Raw genomic sequence first — 19,233 nt, forward strand, 5'->3', positions numbered from 1 at the left:
CTCGTCGTGTGCTCTTTGCCTCAGGTTTCACCTCACTGGATTGTTTATCTCTAAACACAACGACAACGCGGGTGGAATTGGAGCCGGCCGGTTTATTGAAAGTGGCCCGCTCGCCGCGCTTGCTGTCCGGGTCCGGTGACGAACGCAAGTGAAACTTTGCGCGCCGAGCCTCACGTCTTCGTTCAGGTGGGCGACGCTCAACCGGAAACCGACGTGAGCGACAAGCCGAGTAGCTTACAAGGTCTCGTTTTCAGTTACCCTCGAATTTATCGAACGATTCGTGCGTTTAATTACTCCGAATATAATTAGTCATCTTTACATTTTTAAACTTTGGCCCCGCTTGAAATCCGTGCGTCCTGTTGCGCGTATTACGACACAATATTGTGTTTTCACGCCCGAGTAATTTCTCGCTGAACCTTCCTCTTGTCTTTGGAATAACATCTCATCCACCTCATTTAATGGAACAAGTAAAAAAAATACCGTAAATTGACGTGATATACTATTTCAGGTTGTTCTGATTTGAAAATATTTAATTTGGGGTGCTCTTTTGGCTCATCTCTGGCTTGTTTGGTTGTCTAAAAAGAGAGAAATAGATTTCATGCTATGAAGGTAGTAAGTAACTAACAGGCTTTTAAAAACAAATCATAATTTGTCTTTTGGTACTTTAATATGGTTGTGACGATCTCTTTGGATTAACATTTTTAACTGGCAATGTTCTCCTAGTTGTTAAAAAATCCAAAGTAGTTTGAAAATGCCACAAGTAGGAACAATCCAGCAGTTGCCAAGTGTAACGCCTTGCAAAAGTTCATTGCATGTGTGACATTTTTCGAACCAGCCCAACCTGAGTTTCTTCTCGCAGTCAACGTAATTATCCTTCCCTTTGTTACATATAGTACCTTTTTTTTTTTTTTTTTTTTTGGGGGGGGGGGGGACTCGTTTTGACCTAAACCGTAAATTGCACATCACGCTCATCTGTTGAAATGTAAAAATTGAAATACAATATGGAAAATTGGGCATTTATTCCTCAATTAAAATTGGTGGCATTTTGCTTTTGAATGCAGAAGGCCTACAGAATGGAATGTTCTGAGCTCCTGTTGCCAGTACTTTATCGATGTCTTACTAGTTATAATTAAAACTATAGTTTTAAATCTCTCAGTGGTTAGATGTTTATCTGTCTGCTCTTCTTGACTTCAGCATCTCCTGCTAGATACAATACTCGAGGATACATGCGCTTCATACATTAGTTGTTTTCACCTCTTAGTGGTCTGGCATCTGCTTTTGTTTGCTGTCAACACAAAAGAGAATTGCCAGACTCTGAACATATCATGCAAAAATTGACTTTTTGCAATCAGTGGCAGCAAATCGATGATACTTTACATTAGCCAGTTCATGGTGTTTGGCATTCTATGTTAGCATTAAGCTAGCGGACTTTGATTAGATAAAATTGTATGATCTGTTTGTATACGTTTCTTCTCCGTGGGTGTTAAAGGAGTCATTGTTTAAAAGTTTTAAAATTACCATAGCATCTCTGCTAATTTCCATTAGCCTGTCTATGGCACTTCACATTATATGTTAGCTTTAAGCTAGTGGAATCGTCAGGTGTTTAGATAATTGACATTCTCTTCAATCCACGCATCACATTTTCTGCTTGATATGAATCAGAACATTCAGAGAAGCGTATTTTTAATGCCACTACTTTTGTTCGCAGGTTCATCGTCTCCGATGGACTTTGCTGAAGTGTAGGAAGGTCAAGGCGAGCCTGCAGGCACAGCAACATGGCCACCCTTGGCGTCCTCCTGCTGTTGGCGGTCAGCACCTCTTTTAGCATTTCAGCCCAAACGAGTCACATTTTTTTGTATTTTCACACAGAGCAAATTAAGCGCATCAGAATGTGGTCTCACCAGCGTCGTCTGCTTTGTCTCACAGTGTGTATTCACACCCACGTCGGCACTGATTCCCACTAGCAGGGAGAGGGAGTGTCCCTTCGGAGACTATCTTTATAATGGGATTTGCTGCAACAAATGTCCACCTGGTAAATTGAATACACAAACTGCATTTTTTTTCTCAAAAGGTTTCATGAGTAAATCTATCTCTGAATCAAAATCATTGCTTCTGTTGCACAGGTATGAAACTCGCAGAAAAGTGCCTGCGCGAGGGGGAGAGGAGTAAGTGCACGCCATGTCCTCCTAACCAGTATTCGGACCGATTGAACTTCCACCCCAACTGCAAGCCATGCAAATCCTGCAACAGTAAGGAAACTTCCACTCCTTCGCAGTCAGTTCAAAGCCGAGCACAGTAGCTTCAAAATCGAGATGAATGAAAGGCTGTTTTGATTGATTCCACATATCATTGATCAAGCCAGTGCATGAGTGGAAGGTGAAAAAAAAAATACCCGACTGAATTCTGACTTAACACTCATTTGTTGCGCTTGAGTGCTCATACGAAATTTGTGTTCCCACAGAGAAGAAGCATGAAGTGCAAGTCTCCGAATGCGAAAGGGAACGAAACACGCTGTGCCGCTGCGAGGACGGCTTCTACATCTTTGCCATCGACTCGGAGACCACTGAGTGCCTTAAGTGCACGCCGTGCGGCCTGAATGAGAGGGAAGTCCAAAAATGTGAGTCTTTCAAATCTGTTTGTCATCCGCTCTTTCCGTTTTTAACCCGCAGTGAAATCATTTTTTTCTTTGTCTTGCCTGATTTTTCATAATTTCAGTTTCCCCCTATTAGATGTGTTTAGTTGACTTTCTAAGGTGTGCCATTGAAAAGGTGTGTCAGCTGTTCATAACACTTTGGTAGTTTAATGAAAGTTTGGAAAGTCAGTAAAGTTTACCACGCCCTGCCGCCAATAACACAATGGGGCCGGTAATTGACATGATGTCATTTCGTATTCTGTAAAAGTCTCCAAAAAGGAAATCAACACTACTTTTTGGACCCCCACAAAGGCTTATAATTAATTATCTGTAGATGCCACAAGATGGCGACAAAACACACTTTTTATCTCAATAAAGCTCCTCAACTCACCTCAAGATAGTTCCTTAAATGTCAATCATGTTTCATTTATCAAAAATTCTGAAAATTAGGGAATATTAGCAGTAAATGAACAGGTGGCGTCGGGAGACGAGCACTAGTGGCATTTGAAGTAAATTTCATAAACTTTGAGTCCCTTTTGAGTTTTTGGAAATGTAATTGCCAATTGGAAATGGAAAGAAGAAAATGATACGCGGATTCTTTCTAATAGCGTGGATGCCGTTGATTGTACGCTTTTCTAAAGGTGAATGACCGCTTGCAGGTACGGCGGAGAGGAATACTGTCTGCGAGTGCAAAGAGAACTTCTACAGAGTGAAGAGGAAGTGCGAGCCATGCAAGAGGTGTGTGTGTGTGTGTGTGTGTCTGAGGCCTGGCGCATCGTTTATTCCTTCAAGGCCGAGACTGCTACGGGGAAGTGGTCATGTGAACCGAAACTTTTTCCATCATCAACAGGAGAAAAGAGAAGCCATTCCATTCCAGATTTAGTTATTGACATTTTGGCTCAAGTGTTCACTTGTACACACTCAGTGTCACGCCAAATGCTTCAATTGCATTAGGTGGTGTTTTTTTTTCTTTATTTTTTGTATTCAGTACAGAGTACAATGAAAGCAGTTTATTAATCGAATGAATCTAAACAAACTCGTATTGTTTTCGGAATGCCACTCCCTGTACGGTGGTTTTGCAAAGCAGCCTGGTGGGAGCGGCTTTTCATTGGCCTACGTTTTGCCCTCTAAACTCTACCTAGCAACAAGGGTACTGTGACCAGGAAAAACAATTCAATATTCCTGTGTTTGTGTGAAGTTTTAAATTATGAAAAACATTTTCAATTGATTTTAGAGTTCAAAACTTAAAGCAGAACTTTGTTTTTATGTGTGCTACTTGTTACTGTACTTTAAAACCACACTTCCTCTGTGTGTCTTTCCACAGTTGCGCAGCCGATTGCAAACATCTCTGCAAGTCGCTTCCTTCCCACAATTCAGGGGGTAAGCACAAAAAAACCCCACCAGATTATGAGAATGCTTTTTATCCATTTGATTAAATATGACAGGAATGCTTCTAATATATTTACTTACTTTTATTAGTCTAAACATGTGACCGTCTGTTGCCATAACGAAGCAATGTCTTCACGCAGTATTACCGTAATTTCCGGACTATAAGTCGCGCTTTTTTTCATAGTTTGGGTGGGGGGGCGACTTATATATGTTTTATTTCACAAATTTTTACTTGAGCATTAAGACATCACTTACTTACCAGTATAGTTGACCACTTCCCATGTTATTTTTAGTATAGTTGATCACTTCACATGCTTTTATATCTTTATCTTGAACATATTCAAAACATAAAAAATAGAGAAAACATCAAATAAAGCAGTTAACACTTTAAAGCACCATATCCAAGTCCACTGTCTGCTGTATGTACACTTGCTCTATTTTTGCTCCTCTTATATTTATTATTATTATTTATTATTATTTGGCCCGTTCTCAGCTCTTTGTTTGTGTTTGTCACGTTAGCATACCTATCGTTTAGCCTGTTGTTGCTATTTAATGAATTGGAGTGACACCGATGGTTTTATAAACATGTTATTCATGTAATAGTTGTCCTTAATCACTCTATATGTTACGTCAGGCCCGTTCTCAGCTCTTTGTTTGTATTTGTCACGTTAGCATACCTATCGTTTAGCCTGTTGTTGCTATTGTTTAGCCTGTTGTTGCTCGTTCATGACTGTTTTTGGTGTGGGATTTTGTCGAATAAATTGCCCCCCAAAATGCGACTTATACTCCGGAGCGACTTTTTTTTTTTTTTTTTCACTTTTTGGGGCATTTTATGGCTGGTGCGATTTATACTCCGGAGCGACTTATAGTCCGGAAAATACGGTACAATCAGAAATTGAACCCCTGTGTGAGTCTTGTTGGGACTCCATCGATGCAGTGTTTCACAAGCGCTCCTTCTTGTGTCTCTGTAGATTCTGAGGAGAGCGGAAATGGATATATTGTTCAGGTCCTGACCGGAGTGGTGGTTGTGGCCATGACGCTGTTGATGCTGCTCATCATTTACATGGTCACCAAGCGCTTCACCAAAAAATCAGGACTCAAATTGCCGTCCCAAATATCAGAGACGTCGGCAGAGTTGTCTGAGGTACGTCAACTTTGTCTCGCGTGTGCAGCACATAGAGTGCCATTAACACTATGTCGTCCTATTACATTGTAGGCCCTGTTTCAGAATGGTGACGTATCTGTCATAGCAGTGATTGATTGTCCTGGGAGCACAATGCTTGGCAAGGCAAATTCCAAACTGCCCGACTGTGTCCCGCTGGAGATCAAGAGTGAGTGTTTGGGCATACAAAGAGCCAGGAGTCAATCTAAGAATTGAACTTTCGGGAGTTTGTCCACAGGTTCTCAGTTTAAGATGTACAAAGTTCCATTTCTAAATATAATGTAATATTGCAGACTACAGGGCTGCCAAAATTAGTATCACAATTAAAATTGGATTAATTGTGCAGCCGTGGCTGAGACTCGATGACACTCTTTCTTAATCGTTTTTGCGTACCTCTCCACAGCCCACGACCTCATCTACACGCTGCTCGACTTGGTTCCCGTCACGCAGGTCAAGCAGCTGGTGCGTTCCCTCGGCGTGACCGAGACAATCATCGAACGGGCCGAGCTGGACTTCCGCGCCAGCAAGGAGGCTCACTACCAGATGCTGAAAGCCTGGACGGAAATGGGCTCGCAGCCTTCCGGCGGTGGCGGAGGAGGTCGGGGCGGAATGTTGCACTCTGCTTTGCTACAGGAGCTTTTGCTCAAATTGAGACACATGCACCTCGGAGGGGTGGCGGAGGAGCTGGAGACAAAGTACACCATTCACTAAATCTCGGACGCGTGCCAAGCGGCATCGCTATCGAAAACACACACACACACCTGAATCAGAGTATTGTTCTCTATGGGGACCTCAAAGGCAGACTGAGAGCATTCCCAAATGGATAGTTCTCGCACGTGGACCAAGACAACCTTTGTGGTGTCTCCCTTTCATCCACACTTGAAACTACTGAGAGGTCAAATGGTTGCGGACATTTGCAGGATTAACTGTAACTAACCTGCCCCGGCCGATGTGAAGCTGCCACCTGCCGAAAGGGGGAACAGAAATATGTACAGAAATAAAGGACTGAGCTCGCCGCCAAGAATCTGTGAGGAATGGACACTCAAGTCGTGGTAATATTGTAAATACATATTTTAGGAATGCTTGCGGTTCACACTGCCGAACAAAAATGTCGCCAAAAAGTATATACTGAAATAGTGATTATCTCGTCCCTTTATAGGGACAGATTTGCAGAATAATGAAAAGAAAAACACAACCAAAATTACCTGAAATTTTGCTTTTCTTAGCCCCATTCTTTCAGAAATGTTCTTGCAGCCCCTGCCTAACTCATTTTCAAATCTGTTTGAGGCATAAAGGTACAGATTTGGGGATTTATTTTTCTACTAAAGGTGTTTTTCTTCCTTATCACATCATCGCATAGAGAGATTATTAGAAGATGTTGAGGTATTTTCCCATACAAAAACAGATCATTTTCACCTCAATAACTTTAATTATTTCAACAATGCTTTTGCAATGTGTTCTTTTGTCAGCATGAAGATTTCACTTTTAAAGGGAGAACACTAGATTTGAAACCAAGTAGCTGGAGTCCATAAGCAAAATAAGCTGTTGCTTAGGGCCATGGGGGGGATTTAAAAAAAAAAAAAAAGCGTTTTCATTGATTTTTTTTTTTTTTTTTTTGCTGATGTAGGAAAAAAAAATCTTTTTATTACCATGTCCATGCATTTGCAGACGACAAGCATAAAACAGCAGAAGCCCGAACATATAAAATATATAAATAATGTAAAAACAAATAAATTAGCAAATAGAAGATAAAATTGTGAAAAGGAGATTGAAAGGTAACCTAAAATCAGCCACACTAATTATAAAGTCTAATTACAAACTCAGGATGTTGTTTTTAACATGGGGAGAGGATGGATATATTGCTTGAGGCCTCAAAAATGTCTGCTCAAATCAAAGCTAATTTTGGTGCTACTCTACAACAAATATTTATTCCTGAGGGTCTTGCTCAGCTTAAGCTAGCTGTTTCCTGTTTTGAGTGGGAAGCCGCATTTCAGCTTTTTACGAAATTCTTCTGGATATAACGTTGGGTAGTGTTTGGGAAACCTTTTAGTCATTCCATATTGGACTGATTCCATTGTACTGCTTGCACTTATGCTACACGTGATGAATGAATGTTTGGGTATTTTAAAAGAGGCATTCGGGAGACATTTCAGGATGGACCTGAAATTTATGTATGTTTTGGTGAATTTACTTGGGACAACTTTTGAATATTCAACTGTTTTGCTATTTTTGTACTACTTAGTGTTGTTTTTACCAAGGAGGTTTTTGTTGTTTTAAATTTCTAAGGACAGCTACCTCTTTGTCATTCTGTGACCCTTCCAGTGTCAAGGTGTCTCTGATGCATCTTGAAAAGCATTCTGAGGTTTAGTAAAAATATAAAAGTTCTTCTGTAAAAGTTAGAGCCCATTTTAGGTTGATGCTGAAACGTTGCTGAATTTTTCATACTTTTTTGGAAGTAATAAAAATGAGGAACTTTGACACACTCACCCTTTTCCTTCCGCCTCCCTACTCTCCTCCAATGCCTTTATTCAACAGCATTAGCGAAGGGCTGCACCTTGTTGCAATTCATCTTACTAGTCAGTCTCAGCCTGCCTTTTGCCCTAGTAACATGCCAAGTTTATTAGTCACACACTGTGCTTTATAATTCTGAACATAATGATATGACAGCAGTGTGCGAAGAACGTCAAAGAACAACTGCGGCTCTATGGTTGCATAAATAAAAGGTGAATTAATAAATGTCATTAACATTTTTGGGGAGTGCTGAAGATTGAGGGCTTGATTAGCTCACTTTGAGCCGCAGGCACGTCACCCGTCAACATTCCCACATGGAGACGTTAATGTTGGTCAATACTTCCTTTAATTTTATAACAAGTAATGACATGCAGACTTTTCTGTGTATGTGTAACTATGGTGTCTAAAGCTAAAATACAATTAAATAATTTATTTATATAAAAATCAGTAACCATTACAGCATATGTGTCAAACTCAAGGCCCGGGGGCCAGATACGGTCCGCCACATTATTTTATGTGGCCCGCAAAGACAAATTTGGCATCAACTTTGTCATTACTAAACTCACAAATTGTCTTCACTTTTTTAAAAATAGATATATTGCTAGCAATTTTTATTACCATTTATCTTTTTAAACTATTCGAACAATTTTTACTAGTCTCTGATTTTCAATCTAATTATTCATTAGATTGTTGTGTAGCCTATACTGTAAGTATATAGAAGACTTTAACAGTCAGAATGGCCCTCCGAGGTTAACTGACTACAATGCGGCCTGCGACAAAAACGAGTTTGACACCCCTGCATTAGTGTCATGGATAGGGAAATACGTAGGTGGTGGTGTCTGCAGGACGACACTACCACCTAGCGGCTTTCTGGTGGTATTGCTGGACTCAACGTATTGCGTCGTGCATGCACTGTACGTACATACAGTGATGTTATTTATTTTATTTTTTTTACTTTTTGAAGGACAGCTCTGACGTTTTTCCAACAACTAATCCCAGAGCAGAGCAGATTAACAATATTCTTGACAGTTTACACTATCAAGATTATTGTGTAATCAATATATATGGTATCTGTGAAGGTTGAACAAAGTTACAAGCTGAATTTGACCATGTAAAGAGTTACAAAGTAGGCTTCACTTAACTGTTTTCTGAAATAGGGAATATAGTATAATATGTATATATATATTAAAGAAAAACAACTACTTTGTTCTGAAAAGTACATTTTCCATTAAATATCCATGCGTACTGTTGGATTTTGTCCACAATTTAGGGAGCACGCTATCTGCGCCTCACAGCAAAAGCCATTGCCAATCACCTGTTATCCAATTTACTCACTGCGTGCTCGTTTGATTTCTTCAGATTTAGGAAAATGCTAAGACACTGAAGCAGAAATTAGACTTACACAGGTTGGTTGAGTTCAATCACAATTCTTGTTCAGAAAGCTCTGTTTTCAGGAAAGTACAATACAGCGCTGGGCCCTTCAAGAGCGGAAAGTCTCCATTCAGAAAAGGCAATGTTCAAGGTTCTTTTATCAGCTTATATTCAGTAGCACATTGTGGGCCGAGATTGATGGGTAATGAGTCTTTGGGGTGGGGCAAGTTCGCCATGGGAGTGGGTGCTGGTTATGGGCGATTCGGTGTGTGTGGGGGCTGTTGTCTTCCATCCCGTCTTTCGGCCTTGGCGATCATCTTTGGCCGAGTCCTTGGCTGGCTCCCTCTGGCACCTGCTGGTTTTATCTCCACGTGACCTTCCTGTGAACATTCTTCTCCAATCTTGGACATACACTGTCGTACCTCATTCTTTCAATTTTGTCATTTTGTACGAAATTATGGTAGCTTTTGGCTGTGACATCATTAATCTATTGCTGTTCCCTGACTATGTAAAATTTGTTCTTTTGATACTTCATGTCTTTGCTTATTCTTAGTTTAATCATGCTTCCTACCGTATCTTTTCTTTGTTAGGCAAAATATTTCCCTCCGTGCAGAGCGTTCAGTAGTAATCAAAAACTGGCGTCTAGCATTAGTAAAACATAAGATACAATCAAGTACTGAACGGTCAAGACGACTCTGGCCGTGTCCATGATTTAGAGAAAAAACATCAGGCATGCATTACACAGTTCCTTAAGGGTCATTAAGCTATTTAGGCAATATATCAAAAGACATTTGTTATTTCAAAGTGCTCAGAAATACATATCAGATCATAAAGTTATAAAACCTTTGTCATTACCACCTATCAAAAATGTCTAGTTATGTCTTCTTTATTGATTTGGTGTGTTAAAGTGTTTCTTTTATTGATTTAATATGTGAATATACTTTTCTGCTTATGTACTTTATTCAATGAGGTTTGAGCATATCTGTTTTTGTAGCTAGGTAGGACTTTTTGTATTTCGACCCCATTCCTTCAGTACTACATAAATCATGTTCTTTTTTTTTTTTTTTGTCGGGGGAAATAGCACATTACACTTTTTACTGAATATGGCAATTTGATTAAATAGATTGTAAATAATGTATCAGTTTGTGAATCATAGTTAATCGTGGCTCCTTCTGGTGTACACGCGGAAGATAAAGAAAATATGCCTGTATTGTTATATTGTCTGTCTGCATGTGTTAAATACTTAAGTACATACCGGAATAATCTGTTAAATCTACATGATCCAAACATTTGTACTTGGTCACTTAATTGCCAGCAGTGCAGTGTAGCACCAACACACAGACACAGAAAATCATTTCCCGTCATTTGTCGACGAGACTTTCTTGACGTTGAACTACAGCCCGTCATCGGTTACCGAGCACGAGACATTAGTGAAGCTATAAGAAGTGATTTGCGGGCCGCCACAATCCAGTCGTTCCCGTCGGGCCAGTTGCGAGAGAGCAGAAGTAAGCGCAGGTGAAATCCACACAGGTGAAGGAAGAACGCCGGGACGGATCCAGCCGGCCGGGGGAGAACCAGCACTGACCCAAGATGAGCGTCGAATACAAAATGGATACCGCCGTGCACACTCAGGTAAACATTGTTTTTCATACGTTCTTGTGGGTGTAGTCACGTAAGAAGGTGGTTGACACTGGGTTGGATTCGTGTTAATCATTTGCTGCCTCAAACGATTCCATACCAGGAAGCTGTTCATGGCGTAAATCTATTTTTAAAAGATAGTGTGATGAAGTTTGGATTTCTGTTCTAATTCTGTTCTAGTTTGGATTTAAGTTCTGTTTGGATTAGAGGGGATACATCTGTCTTTTCTGGATACAATATTTGCTCTCTGGTTTTCATAAGCGAATGCTGAAGAAAAAACGTCTCATTGGTGAACGTTGTTGGGTTGATTTTAAATTCCACAATAGGGTGAAAGTTGACATACTAGTTTCAATGCCTGGCATTTGTTTTTGTTGTCTCCGGGCAACACTTCACATGTCGGCCACAATAGGTACACCCGTGCCCTATTCTATTGGGGCATATTCAATATTTAAGTCATCGCATCAGACCTCTGTCGTAACATGCAACTGGTCTGAGCAATTACATGTATAGCGAAATGAAATAGTTAAGTGTAGATATTATTTCTTTTTATTGTAAATCACATTGGCATGTTGAGCCCAACGACCACTTTGGCATTACAAATTGTGTAGTCATTGATATGGGTCAGCCGTCTGTCGGGGCCCCCAAATGCAAGGCGATAATAGTTTCATTTTCCTTTCCCGCAGATGAATTAATTGGCAATGAGCCACCCAGTCCCCCCTTAAACATCAGATGAGTCACCCATCAGCAATGGAGGTAGCTTCGATGCAGTCACGTGACTTCAGTGATGCGGACCCGAGTGAGTCCGACTTCCAAATGGCTGGCCACAGGTCTTACCATAAAGTGTCACCGGACAAAGTCAAGTTCTACACCTTGGGCCATCAGGTAAATACTTGTTTTAAACGACACGCAACGTGAGGTTCTTATTGATGCCTAGAGGTAAATTTTTTCAAAAGTATTACTCTCCCAAGAGAACAAACGTTAACATGAGAAACAAGGCAAGCCGCCAACTAATCTACCGGCAAGACAAGATGACATGTCTGACAAAGGAACAAAAAAGAAGAGCCATGTCATTCTCATTCAAGAACATTTGTTATGCATCACAGTTTGACTCGAACGTTTCTTCGACTTGGACGAGCGTTCCAAAGTGCCACATGACCACATAATCCAGTTTCAGTATTGACATCAACATTCTTGTTGCGCTTCATTTTGTTCTAGATGCGGACGAGACAAAAAGTTGTGAGCAACTACTCGACGGTGACAAAGGGAGCGTCAATGGCAGCCAAACCCAGGGCTGCGCTCAAACAAGTTTTTTTCAACCAGGGAGTGTCTGACAGGAACCTTACAGCCGAGGTACTGTCATGTGCTGAAAAAAAACCCAAAGTGGATATAAAAAGTCTGCACACGCTTGTGTGATATAGAAACAATAGAAATCAGTTTTGAAATTTACGTCATTCTTTTCTGCTTTTGTCCATTCTCGGTTCGTTCAGGAAAGGAGTCAGCTGGACGTGTTGAAGCAGGAGCTGGAGACCTTCAGTGTGCCCGTCAGCCTGAAGTGGAGTTGGAGGGAGGAGAGCCGCGGAAGCATGCTGGAGAAGAATTGGACGGATATTGTCAACTCACACTCTGTAAGCAAAAAAACAAGTGGAACATATCAAATGTAGGACAGAAAATAATATTTCTTATTTTTGCCAGATCATGCCTCGGTTGCAGAAGCACCAGCAGGAAGCCATGTGGGAGTTTGTGCTCACCGAGCTCAACTACATCAACAGGCTTATTATCATCAAAGACGTAAGACGCCGTCGGCGCTTTTCTATCCAATTACAAAAGCCACTGACGACTTTCCCGCAACGCTTCTTGCAGTTGGTGATCGCGGCGCTAGTCAACCTGCACCACCGTGGCTTCCTCCAGGAGGTCAGTCCAGTCGTTTTCTGGGCCACCACATTTTTTTTTTCCTGCTTCATTGCCCCACATTGGTGGGTGATGGCTGAAGCTGAATGGAAATATTCTGCTGTGCAAAATGTAAATCATGTTTCCACTCAGAAAGTAGAAAATGTCACTGGCACGACAGACGGAGGTGGCAGACCTCCTCACGTTAGCTACTTGGATGACGGTTTACTCACCGTAATTGCTTGTGTCTGGCAGGTGACCCCCGAGGACCTCTTCTCCAACCTTCCCGCCATCCTCAGCGCACACCAGCTCTTCTGGCAGGAAGTGATTTATCCCATGTTGGAGGAAGTCCGCTCCACGGGCAAACCTTTTAACCCGAGGGGCTTGGAGGCGGGGTGCCTTCAGGTAGGCCTTGGCTTTTCACGCCGTATCCGGCAAGCACGCAAGGCGCAAATTGACTGACTGTTGTCCGCTTGCAGTTCCGCGAGCGCTTCTCAGCATACTGCCATTACTGCGCCGAGGAGGAAACCACCTTTGAGTTTGCGCGGCAACAAATGGAGAGCAACCTACATTTCCTCACTTATGTGCAGGTGGGCTTTTTTTCACAATTTCACTACAAGCTCTTCTTGCTTTGTGAAATGTTTTTAATCGGTTCCAAATTGTGCTCGGCAAGCAGTGGGTGGAGACCCACCCGCAGTGCGCACGGATGCGTCTCGGGGACATGCAGGCCAAACCCCACCAGAGGATCACCAAGTACGCCCTCCTTCTCAAGGCAGTGCTCAAGACCACCCAGGAGCCTGAAGCGCAGCACAGCCTACGGAGCATGGTGAGGAACGTCAACGTCTGCTCATTAGAGCGCCACAAGTCTCCCTTCAAAGCGGGAAAATCTTTTTCAGTTATGCAGTGTCAACGCGTTTCTGGAGAACGTCAACGAATACCTGAGGCTGAGAGACGAGGAGGTGGCGCTCACCATCTCTGCTCAGAGGCTGGAGGGCTACGAGATGGAGGGAATCAATGAGGAAATTGACAAGGTATTGTTGCTAAAATCAATAAAAGAGTCTGAAGTTGTGGAGATTTTATAGGAATTAATGTGATTTTTTTTTAATAGGACAGGGCTAATAAGTCAAAATTAATGGTCTGGATTATTATTATTAATTATTATTATATTATTATTATTAATTATTAAACAGTTTCTGTAGTCATGATATCCACTACTTACACCAACAAAATGGCCAATAGAGTCATCTATCAACTTTTCCTGCAACCGAGGCTAGCAAACAAGCTAGCTAGCTAGCTATCTCTTGAGTCTGCTGAGTGGGAATGATATTGGCAACACTTGGTGTGCAGCACGTGCGCGACATCTGCCAGTTTGACCTGACGTGCCCCATCGTTGGCGTCGGTCAAGGAGTCGTCCGCAAGCTTCTCCTGGAGGAGAACCTGAAGGTCCGTGGCAGGAAAGACAGCAAGGTGAGCCCCCGTTTTGTCTTTCTTTCCAACATAGTGGGGAGATATATATTTGTACTGTCCCACAACAGCTTTTTTTTTTCTTTTTAAACAACGTTTTCATGCCTGCTCATGACTCAGCTGGAGGTGGTGGCTCTTCTGTTCTCCGACGTGCTTCTCATGACAAAAGTGCAAAAGAAAGCAGAACGACTGAAAGTGGTTCGGCCTCCGCTGGCCCTGGACAGAACATACTGCATTATGCTGAAGGATAACTGTAAGTCCAGTTTGCAAATCTACACACAAATTCACGACACACCAAGACACTCCTTCCTCTCGCACAGGTTCCTTTCTCCTGGTGGAGGTGGGGGAGCTTTGGTGTCCCGTCAACACGTACATCTTTACAGCCAGCACTTTGGAAAGCTGCTCCACTTGGGTGTCCGCCATTCACCAGGCAAAGGTAGACCGAATCGGCTGACGTCATCAGATTGTGGTTATGAGATCATGCGAAAAAATGAGTGCTTTGACGTTACCTCCTGGTAACTTTTTTGGGCGAAATGACTAATAGTTTTCTCCATCACGTTGCCAGATGGACCTAAGGACTATGAGGGAGGCCGAGAGCAGACAATCAGAGGCGAAAAAAAGCCCTGCCGCGGTCGATGGGACCTGTGCACTTATTTTAGAAGACGAGCTTTTTGCCGATTTCAAACGCGGACTACCTCAATTGTCAAATGGCACTCATGCATCTCAAGATGCTTCAGGAATACCCAACCATGGCTTTGAAATCTTGCCTCAAAAATTTGCAATCAAAGAGAATGGCTGGAAAGGAGGAGGAAAAGAACGCGTGACCCATCCAGACGACACATTGAGCCAGCCTTCAAAAAATGCTTGGAAAGCTCCTGATCAGTCTGTTCCTAAAATCAATGTGAGCGTCAACGCCAGACCAAGTATTCTGGTGTATCCCGATGTTGACTACCCAACGGATGAAGCCAATTCATGGCCGGTTCTCGACCAAACGCGGAGGGGCGTAGTGTTACCCGGGAATGCCAGGATCGTCAATTCCAAATCTGTGAATTATTACTCGGGGAAAAACCACAAGCCTACACCCTCTGGAGGCACGCCGTCACATGCCGAGAGCAAAGCATTCTCAAAAGCTCCCATGTTAGGACAGAGGAGGACAGACAATGTCCTTCAAGCAATCGACCCGGTGGATAGTTCAGGACCGGCGTGGTCTTCCTCCAACTTGGACTCTGACTGCAGCGCCAATACAAAGAGCTCCAATCCTCACATCGTGCTAAAGCTGGGCGCCCTGAAGCCCACGCGGGGGACATTTTGGAATAACGAGCCCAGAGTGTCGCCGGACGCCGAGATCGTTTCGGAATCTGAACTGAGCCCTCAGCACAGGAAGCCCAAAATAAAAGCCCAGAGGAGCGTTTCCATACCTAATATGTCGATGAGTCAAGACGAGTGGAGTGTTCACTCTCCGGACAGATCTTCCACCACGTCTCCGCTGAATCTTCTGCAGAGAGCTAAAGGGCGAGCAAGGGACAGGGAAACGGCGAAGAGCGACAAAAACATCCCTTTGAAGGTGCTCGCATCTCCTCTGACCTCCACATCTGCGAGCGACAGAGAAGGCGAGTGGGAGGAAGAAGTGCAGCTGCAGAGGCACAGAGTCCTCACGGTGAGTCGAGGATGGAAGGAGCAGCTGGTGGATGGCGACGGGAACGACAGGATGGACAGGTGAGAAACACGTCTTGACCACACCTTCCTGAGGAGGTGACAATCAGATTTATGATTGGCTTGAAGATTGGATTTGTGCTGACTGATCATTTGAAGCGAGTTCCCATTTTTGTCACAAGTGTTGGGGCAAGTGGTAGGAATAACGCAAGAATCAATCAATTAACCAGCATGGAGGAAGGATGAATACATTTTGATTTTAGTCATGTCAAAGTAAAAGTTTCTCTTTGTGTCACGCAGTCCCCTTTTTACAAATGGCACCAACGTGGACTGGCCCGGCTGGTGCTTCGACGAGGACGAGGAGGCGGTGGACTACGTGAACGCGGGAGTCGATGGACTCATGGAGGACATCAATCAGTCTTTGACACTCTGGGATCTTTCTGAGAAGGAAGACAACTTTTGCAGTCGAGTGTGAACACACGTCATCATCACATACACGTAACTTATTTTTGTAGGTCGTACATGTAGCGCGCATGTACTGTGGTTATGTAAATACACTTCAGGTTTTTGTATTTTCCTACTGTTAGTCACAGTCGGGGTTTTCCAGTTTTTGTTGTGCAATAAATTAAGTCAACACAAAAAGCATCTGTTATTGACTTTATCGCTTAAGAGGAAGAACGCAACAATGACCAAAGGGTGTCCAAATGCACGAAAAGTGCCACAAGTGCTTCTTAGCAAGTTTTCTCTCCCGTTGGACGAATCCAACGCGGCGAACTGAAAATGTATTTTTCTCTGCATGGTGGAAAAGAAGAAACAAGCATAAATTTAGGATAATTCAACATGGTCACCAGGGGTGGGTATTGAACCCAAACACCACTGAGCCACAACAATTGCCACCAGGAGTGAGAATTGACTCAACAACCTTCAAGTTGAGAGACAAACACTTCCACAGCCAATCTGTTGAACCACTGGAAATCAAATTAGAATAAGATTTGTATTTATTTCTACGCAAATATCTGCATGTGCGAACTTCGCTAGCATAGCAAATTGAACATTTTAAATTCATAAATAACATATAAAAATACATACAAATAAATGCAATTGATATAAAAGTACAGACATAGGGCACTTCAACATGGTCACCAGGAGTGGGGAATGAACCCACAACCTTCAAATCAGGAGACAAACCCTAACCCATACAAATACACATTCAAATATATGCAGACGGATAGAAAAGCACAGCTTTAACCCCTGCATTTTTTGTTTTATTCTATTTTTTCGTCTATCCCCTTTATTTAATTTAAAGGTTGCTTCATCATAATATTGATCAGAAATGCATTTCTCTTTGCAACGCGCATTACGGTAGTCCGCCAGCGAGTAGTGATGTGCATTCCAGTTCTTTTAAGTGAACGGAATCTTTAGAATCCGTTCACTCAAAAGATTTGTTCAAACGAATCGTTCAACAAATCGTCCCGCCCTCACCCCCACTTTCTGATTGGCTGTTTGATCTCTGACGTCATTCGGACGCTCTATTAGGTACACCGCCATTTTCAGGTGTACCTAATCACAGGTCACTTCATTAGGGAAAAATCATGGTCAAAGCTTCATGGAAAATGAAAAGTGCCACACCCGCCCTCAGCCCCACTTTCTGATTGACTGTTTGATCTGTGACGTCATTCGGACACTCTATTAGGTACACCGCCATTTTCAGGTGTACCTAATAACAGGCCACTTCATTAGGGAAAAACCATGGCCAAAGCTTAATTGAAAGTGAAAAGTGCCACACTCACCCTCACCCCCACTTTCTGATTGGCTGTTTGATCTGTGACGTCACTTGGACACTCCATTAGGTACACCGCCATTTCAAAGTGTACCTAATAACAGGCCACTTTATTAGGGAAATATCATGGTCAAAGGTCACTGGTGTCAAGCTCTAGTCCTCGGGGCCACCTTCCAATATGTTTTCCAAGTTACCCTCGTTAAACACACCTGCGTGAAAAGTTTTGGTCATTTTCACATTCTGCAGGAGCTAAAACTTTTCACGCAGGTGCACTTAACGAGGGAATCTTGGAAAACATGTTGGAATGCAGCCCCGAGGACTGGAGTTTGACACCTGTGATCTTTGTAATGCAATGTGCATTACCGACACCTACTGGTTGAAGTAATATGAACTGAAAAAAGAACGAATCACTTTAGATAGTTCACTGAACAGATTCGTTTCTTTGAACGAATCGTTCACTTATGAGCCAACACTACCAGCGAACGCAATGCATTGTGGGACAGCACGTGAAGATGGCTGCTCCCTTGCTCAGAATGTTGAAGTGTCAATAACGTAGTTTTTCCAAGCCTCAACCTTTACTTATTATATTCTTAACCCTAATATTCGTAGCAACAACATATTCAACAACATATTCAACTGAGAGCGACCGAAAAGAGGTAACCGCTTCTTTCGGCGTGACACGCCTGTACTACTACGAAGAGCAAACGGTTGTGTTGTGTGCTAGCTCAAGCTAACATAGAGGGTCACTGTACAAAGCGAGTAGAAAGACAAACTATCCCGAGTTCCCAATCGATGATTTTTGCTGTTACCACAGAAACCATGTTTGCTGTCGGAGGGATGCTTCGAGCTGGAGCTTCCTTCTGTCGGACGGCGCGGGCTCTGCTTGACACAGCTCGGAACTTCTCCACAGGTAAGAACAGCACTACGGTCGGTTGTTTAAGCTGCCATGACATGTTTCCTAATTTCTTGACACTTCTCACTTCACATGGTCAGGTACGTCCCGACACATCAGGATGCACGCCATCCCCAAGCCCAAGGTCGTGGACAGGTGGAATGAGAAAAGGAGCATGTTTGGAGTATATGACAACATAGGAATCTTAGGTAAGTATGTTGGATAAACATGTTTCAATGCAAAGTCTATCTTACCATGACTTTTTCTTGGCTCCCCTCTGTGATTTTGGGTGTGTATTTAGGAGATTTCAAAGCGCACCCCAAAGACCTGATCCTGGCACCCTGTTGGCTGAAGGGCTTCAAGGGCAACGAGCTGCAGCGACTCATCAGGAAGAAGAGGATGGTGGGAGACAGAATGATGACTCTCGAAAGACACAACTTGGAAAAGAGGATCCGCTTCCTCTACAAACGCTTAAATCGCACTGGCAAACATCGGTAACATCACAAAGGCATCCGGGCGGGTTGTGTATTTAGTTTTTTCAAAGTCCTATGCATATAAATAAACACGTGTTGACAAGTAGTCGTTTCTTGTGTGTGTTACTTTTTTCTTGGCAATTTGGTACACAGGCATTGTACACCTTCTTGGGGTTCAAAATTCAGAGAGGTTTGAAGGTTGGAAGGGAAAAAAACATATTTCATACCAGTGTGATAATACCTCAACATAAGTGCCCTTTGGCTTCATCTTGTGGCAACTATGACAATTTTTAAGGTCTTCAAGTTGGGCTGTGAGATAGTTTACTAATCGAAACTGTTTCTGTAGCTGAGAGCATTCAACACAAAGTCGTCACATTTTTC

The 19,233-nt window shown here is 42.7% G+C and overlaps 3 protein-coding genes across 4 annotated transcripts; all 3 read left to right on the plus strand.

Annotated features, from left to right (window-relative positions):
- Positions 1-7,661, plus strand: tnfrsf1a (tumor necrosis factor receptor superfamily, member 1a). Of its 2 annotated transcripts, none has more exons than XM_049731739.2 (10): positions 1-213; positions 1,709-1,808; positions 1,927-2,032; positions 2,124-2,249; positions 2,462-2,617; positions 3,292-3,370; positions 3,957-4,012; positions 4,993-5,165; positions 5,238-5,352; positions 5,587-7,661. In XM_049731739.2, the coding sequence occupies exons 2-10, from the start codon at positions 1,776-1,778 to the stop codon at positions 5,892-5,894; spliced, it is 1,152 nt and encodes a 383-aa protein (XP_049587696.1). In that variant the 5' UTR covers positions 1-213; positions 1,709-1,775; the 3' UTR covers positions 5,895-7,661. The 2 variants fall into 2 exon arrangements, with proteins under 2 accessions (XP_049587696.1, XP_049587695.1); XM_049731738.2 differs by having other exon boundaries at positions 1-186.
- A 1,537-nt stretch (positions 7,662-9,198) lies between these two features.
- plekhg6 (pleckstrin homology domain containing, family G (with RhoGef domain) member 6) lies at positions 9,199-16,349 on the plus strand. The gene is made up of 15 exons (XM_049731480.2): positions 9,199-10,697; positions 11,387-11,585; positions 11,919-12,053; positions 12,191-12,328; positions 12,396-12,491; positions 12,564-12,614; positions 12,846-12,995; positions 13,070-13,180; positions 13,267-13,416; positions 13,487-13,621; positions 13,938-14,057; positions 14,175-14,307; positions 14,375-14,490; positions 14,620-15,770; positions 16,008-16,349. Exons 2-15 carry the CDS (start codon positions 11,433-11,435, stop codon positions 16,180-16,182), a joined length of 2,814 nt encoding a protein of 937 aa, XP_049587437.1. The 5' UTR covers positions 9,199-10,697; positions 11,387-11,432; the 3' UTR covers positions 16,183-16,349.
- Positions 16,350-17,957: 1,608 nt separating this feature from the next.
- Positions 17,958-18,958, plus strand: mrpl51 (mitochondrial ribosomal protein L51). The gene is made up of 4 exons (XM_049731841.2): positions 17,958-18,143; positions 18,302-18,397; positions 18,481-18,588; positions 18,681-18,958. The coding sequence occupies exons 2-4, from the start codon at positions 18,307-18,309 to the stop codon at positions 18,875-18,877; spliced, it is 396 nt and encodes a 131-aa protein (XP_049587798.1). The 5' UTR covers positions 17,958-18,143; positions 18,302-18,306; the 3' UTR covers positions 18,878-18,958.
- Positions 18,959-19,233: the final 275 nt, after the last annotated feature.

Source organism: Syngnathus scovelli, chromosome 9 (assembly GCF_024217435.2).
Source record: "Syngnathus scovelli strain Florida chromosome 9, RoL_Ssco_1.2, whole genome shotgun sequence".
In the NCBI taxonomy this organism is placed as follows: Eukaryota; Metazoa; Chordata; class Actinopteri; order Syngnathiformes; family Syngnathidae; genus Syngnathus; species Syngnathus scovelli.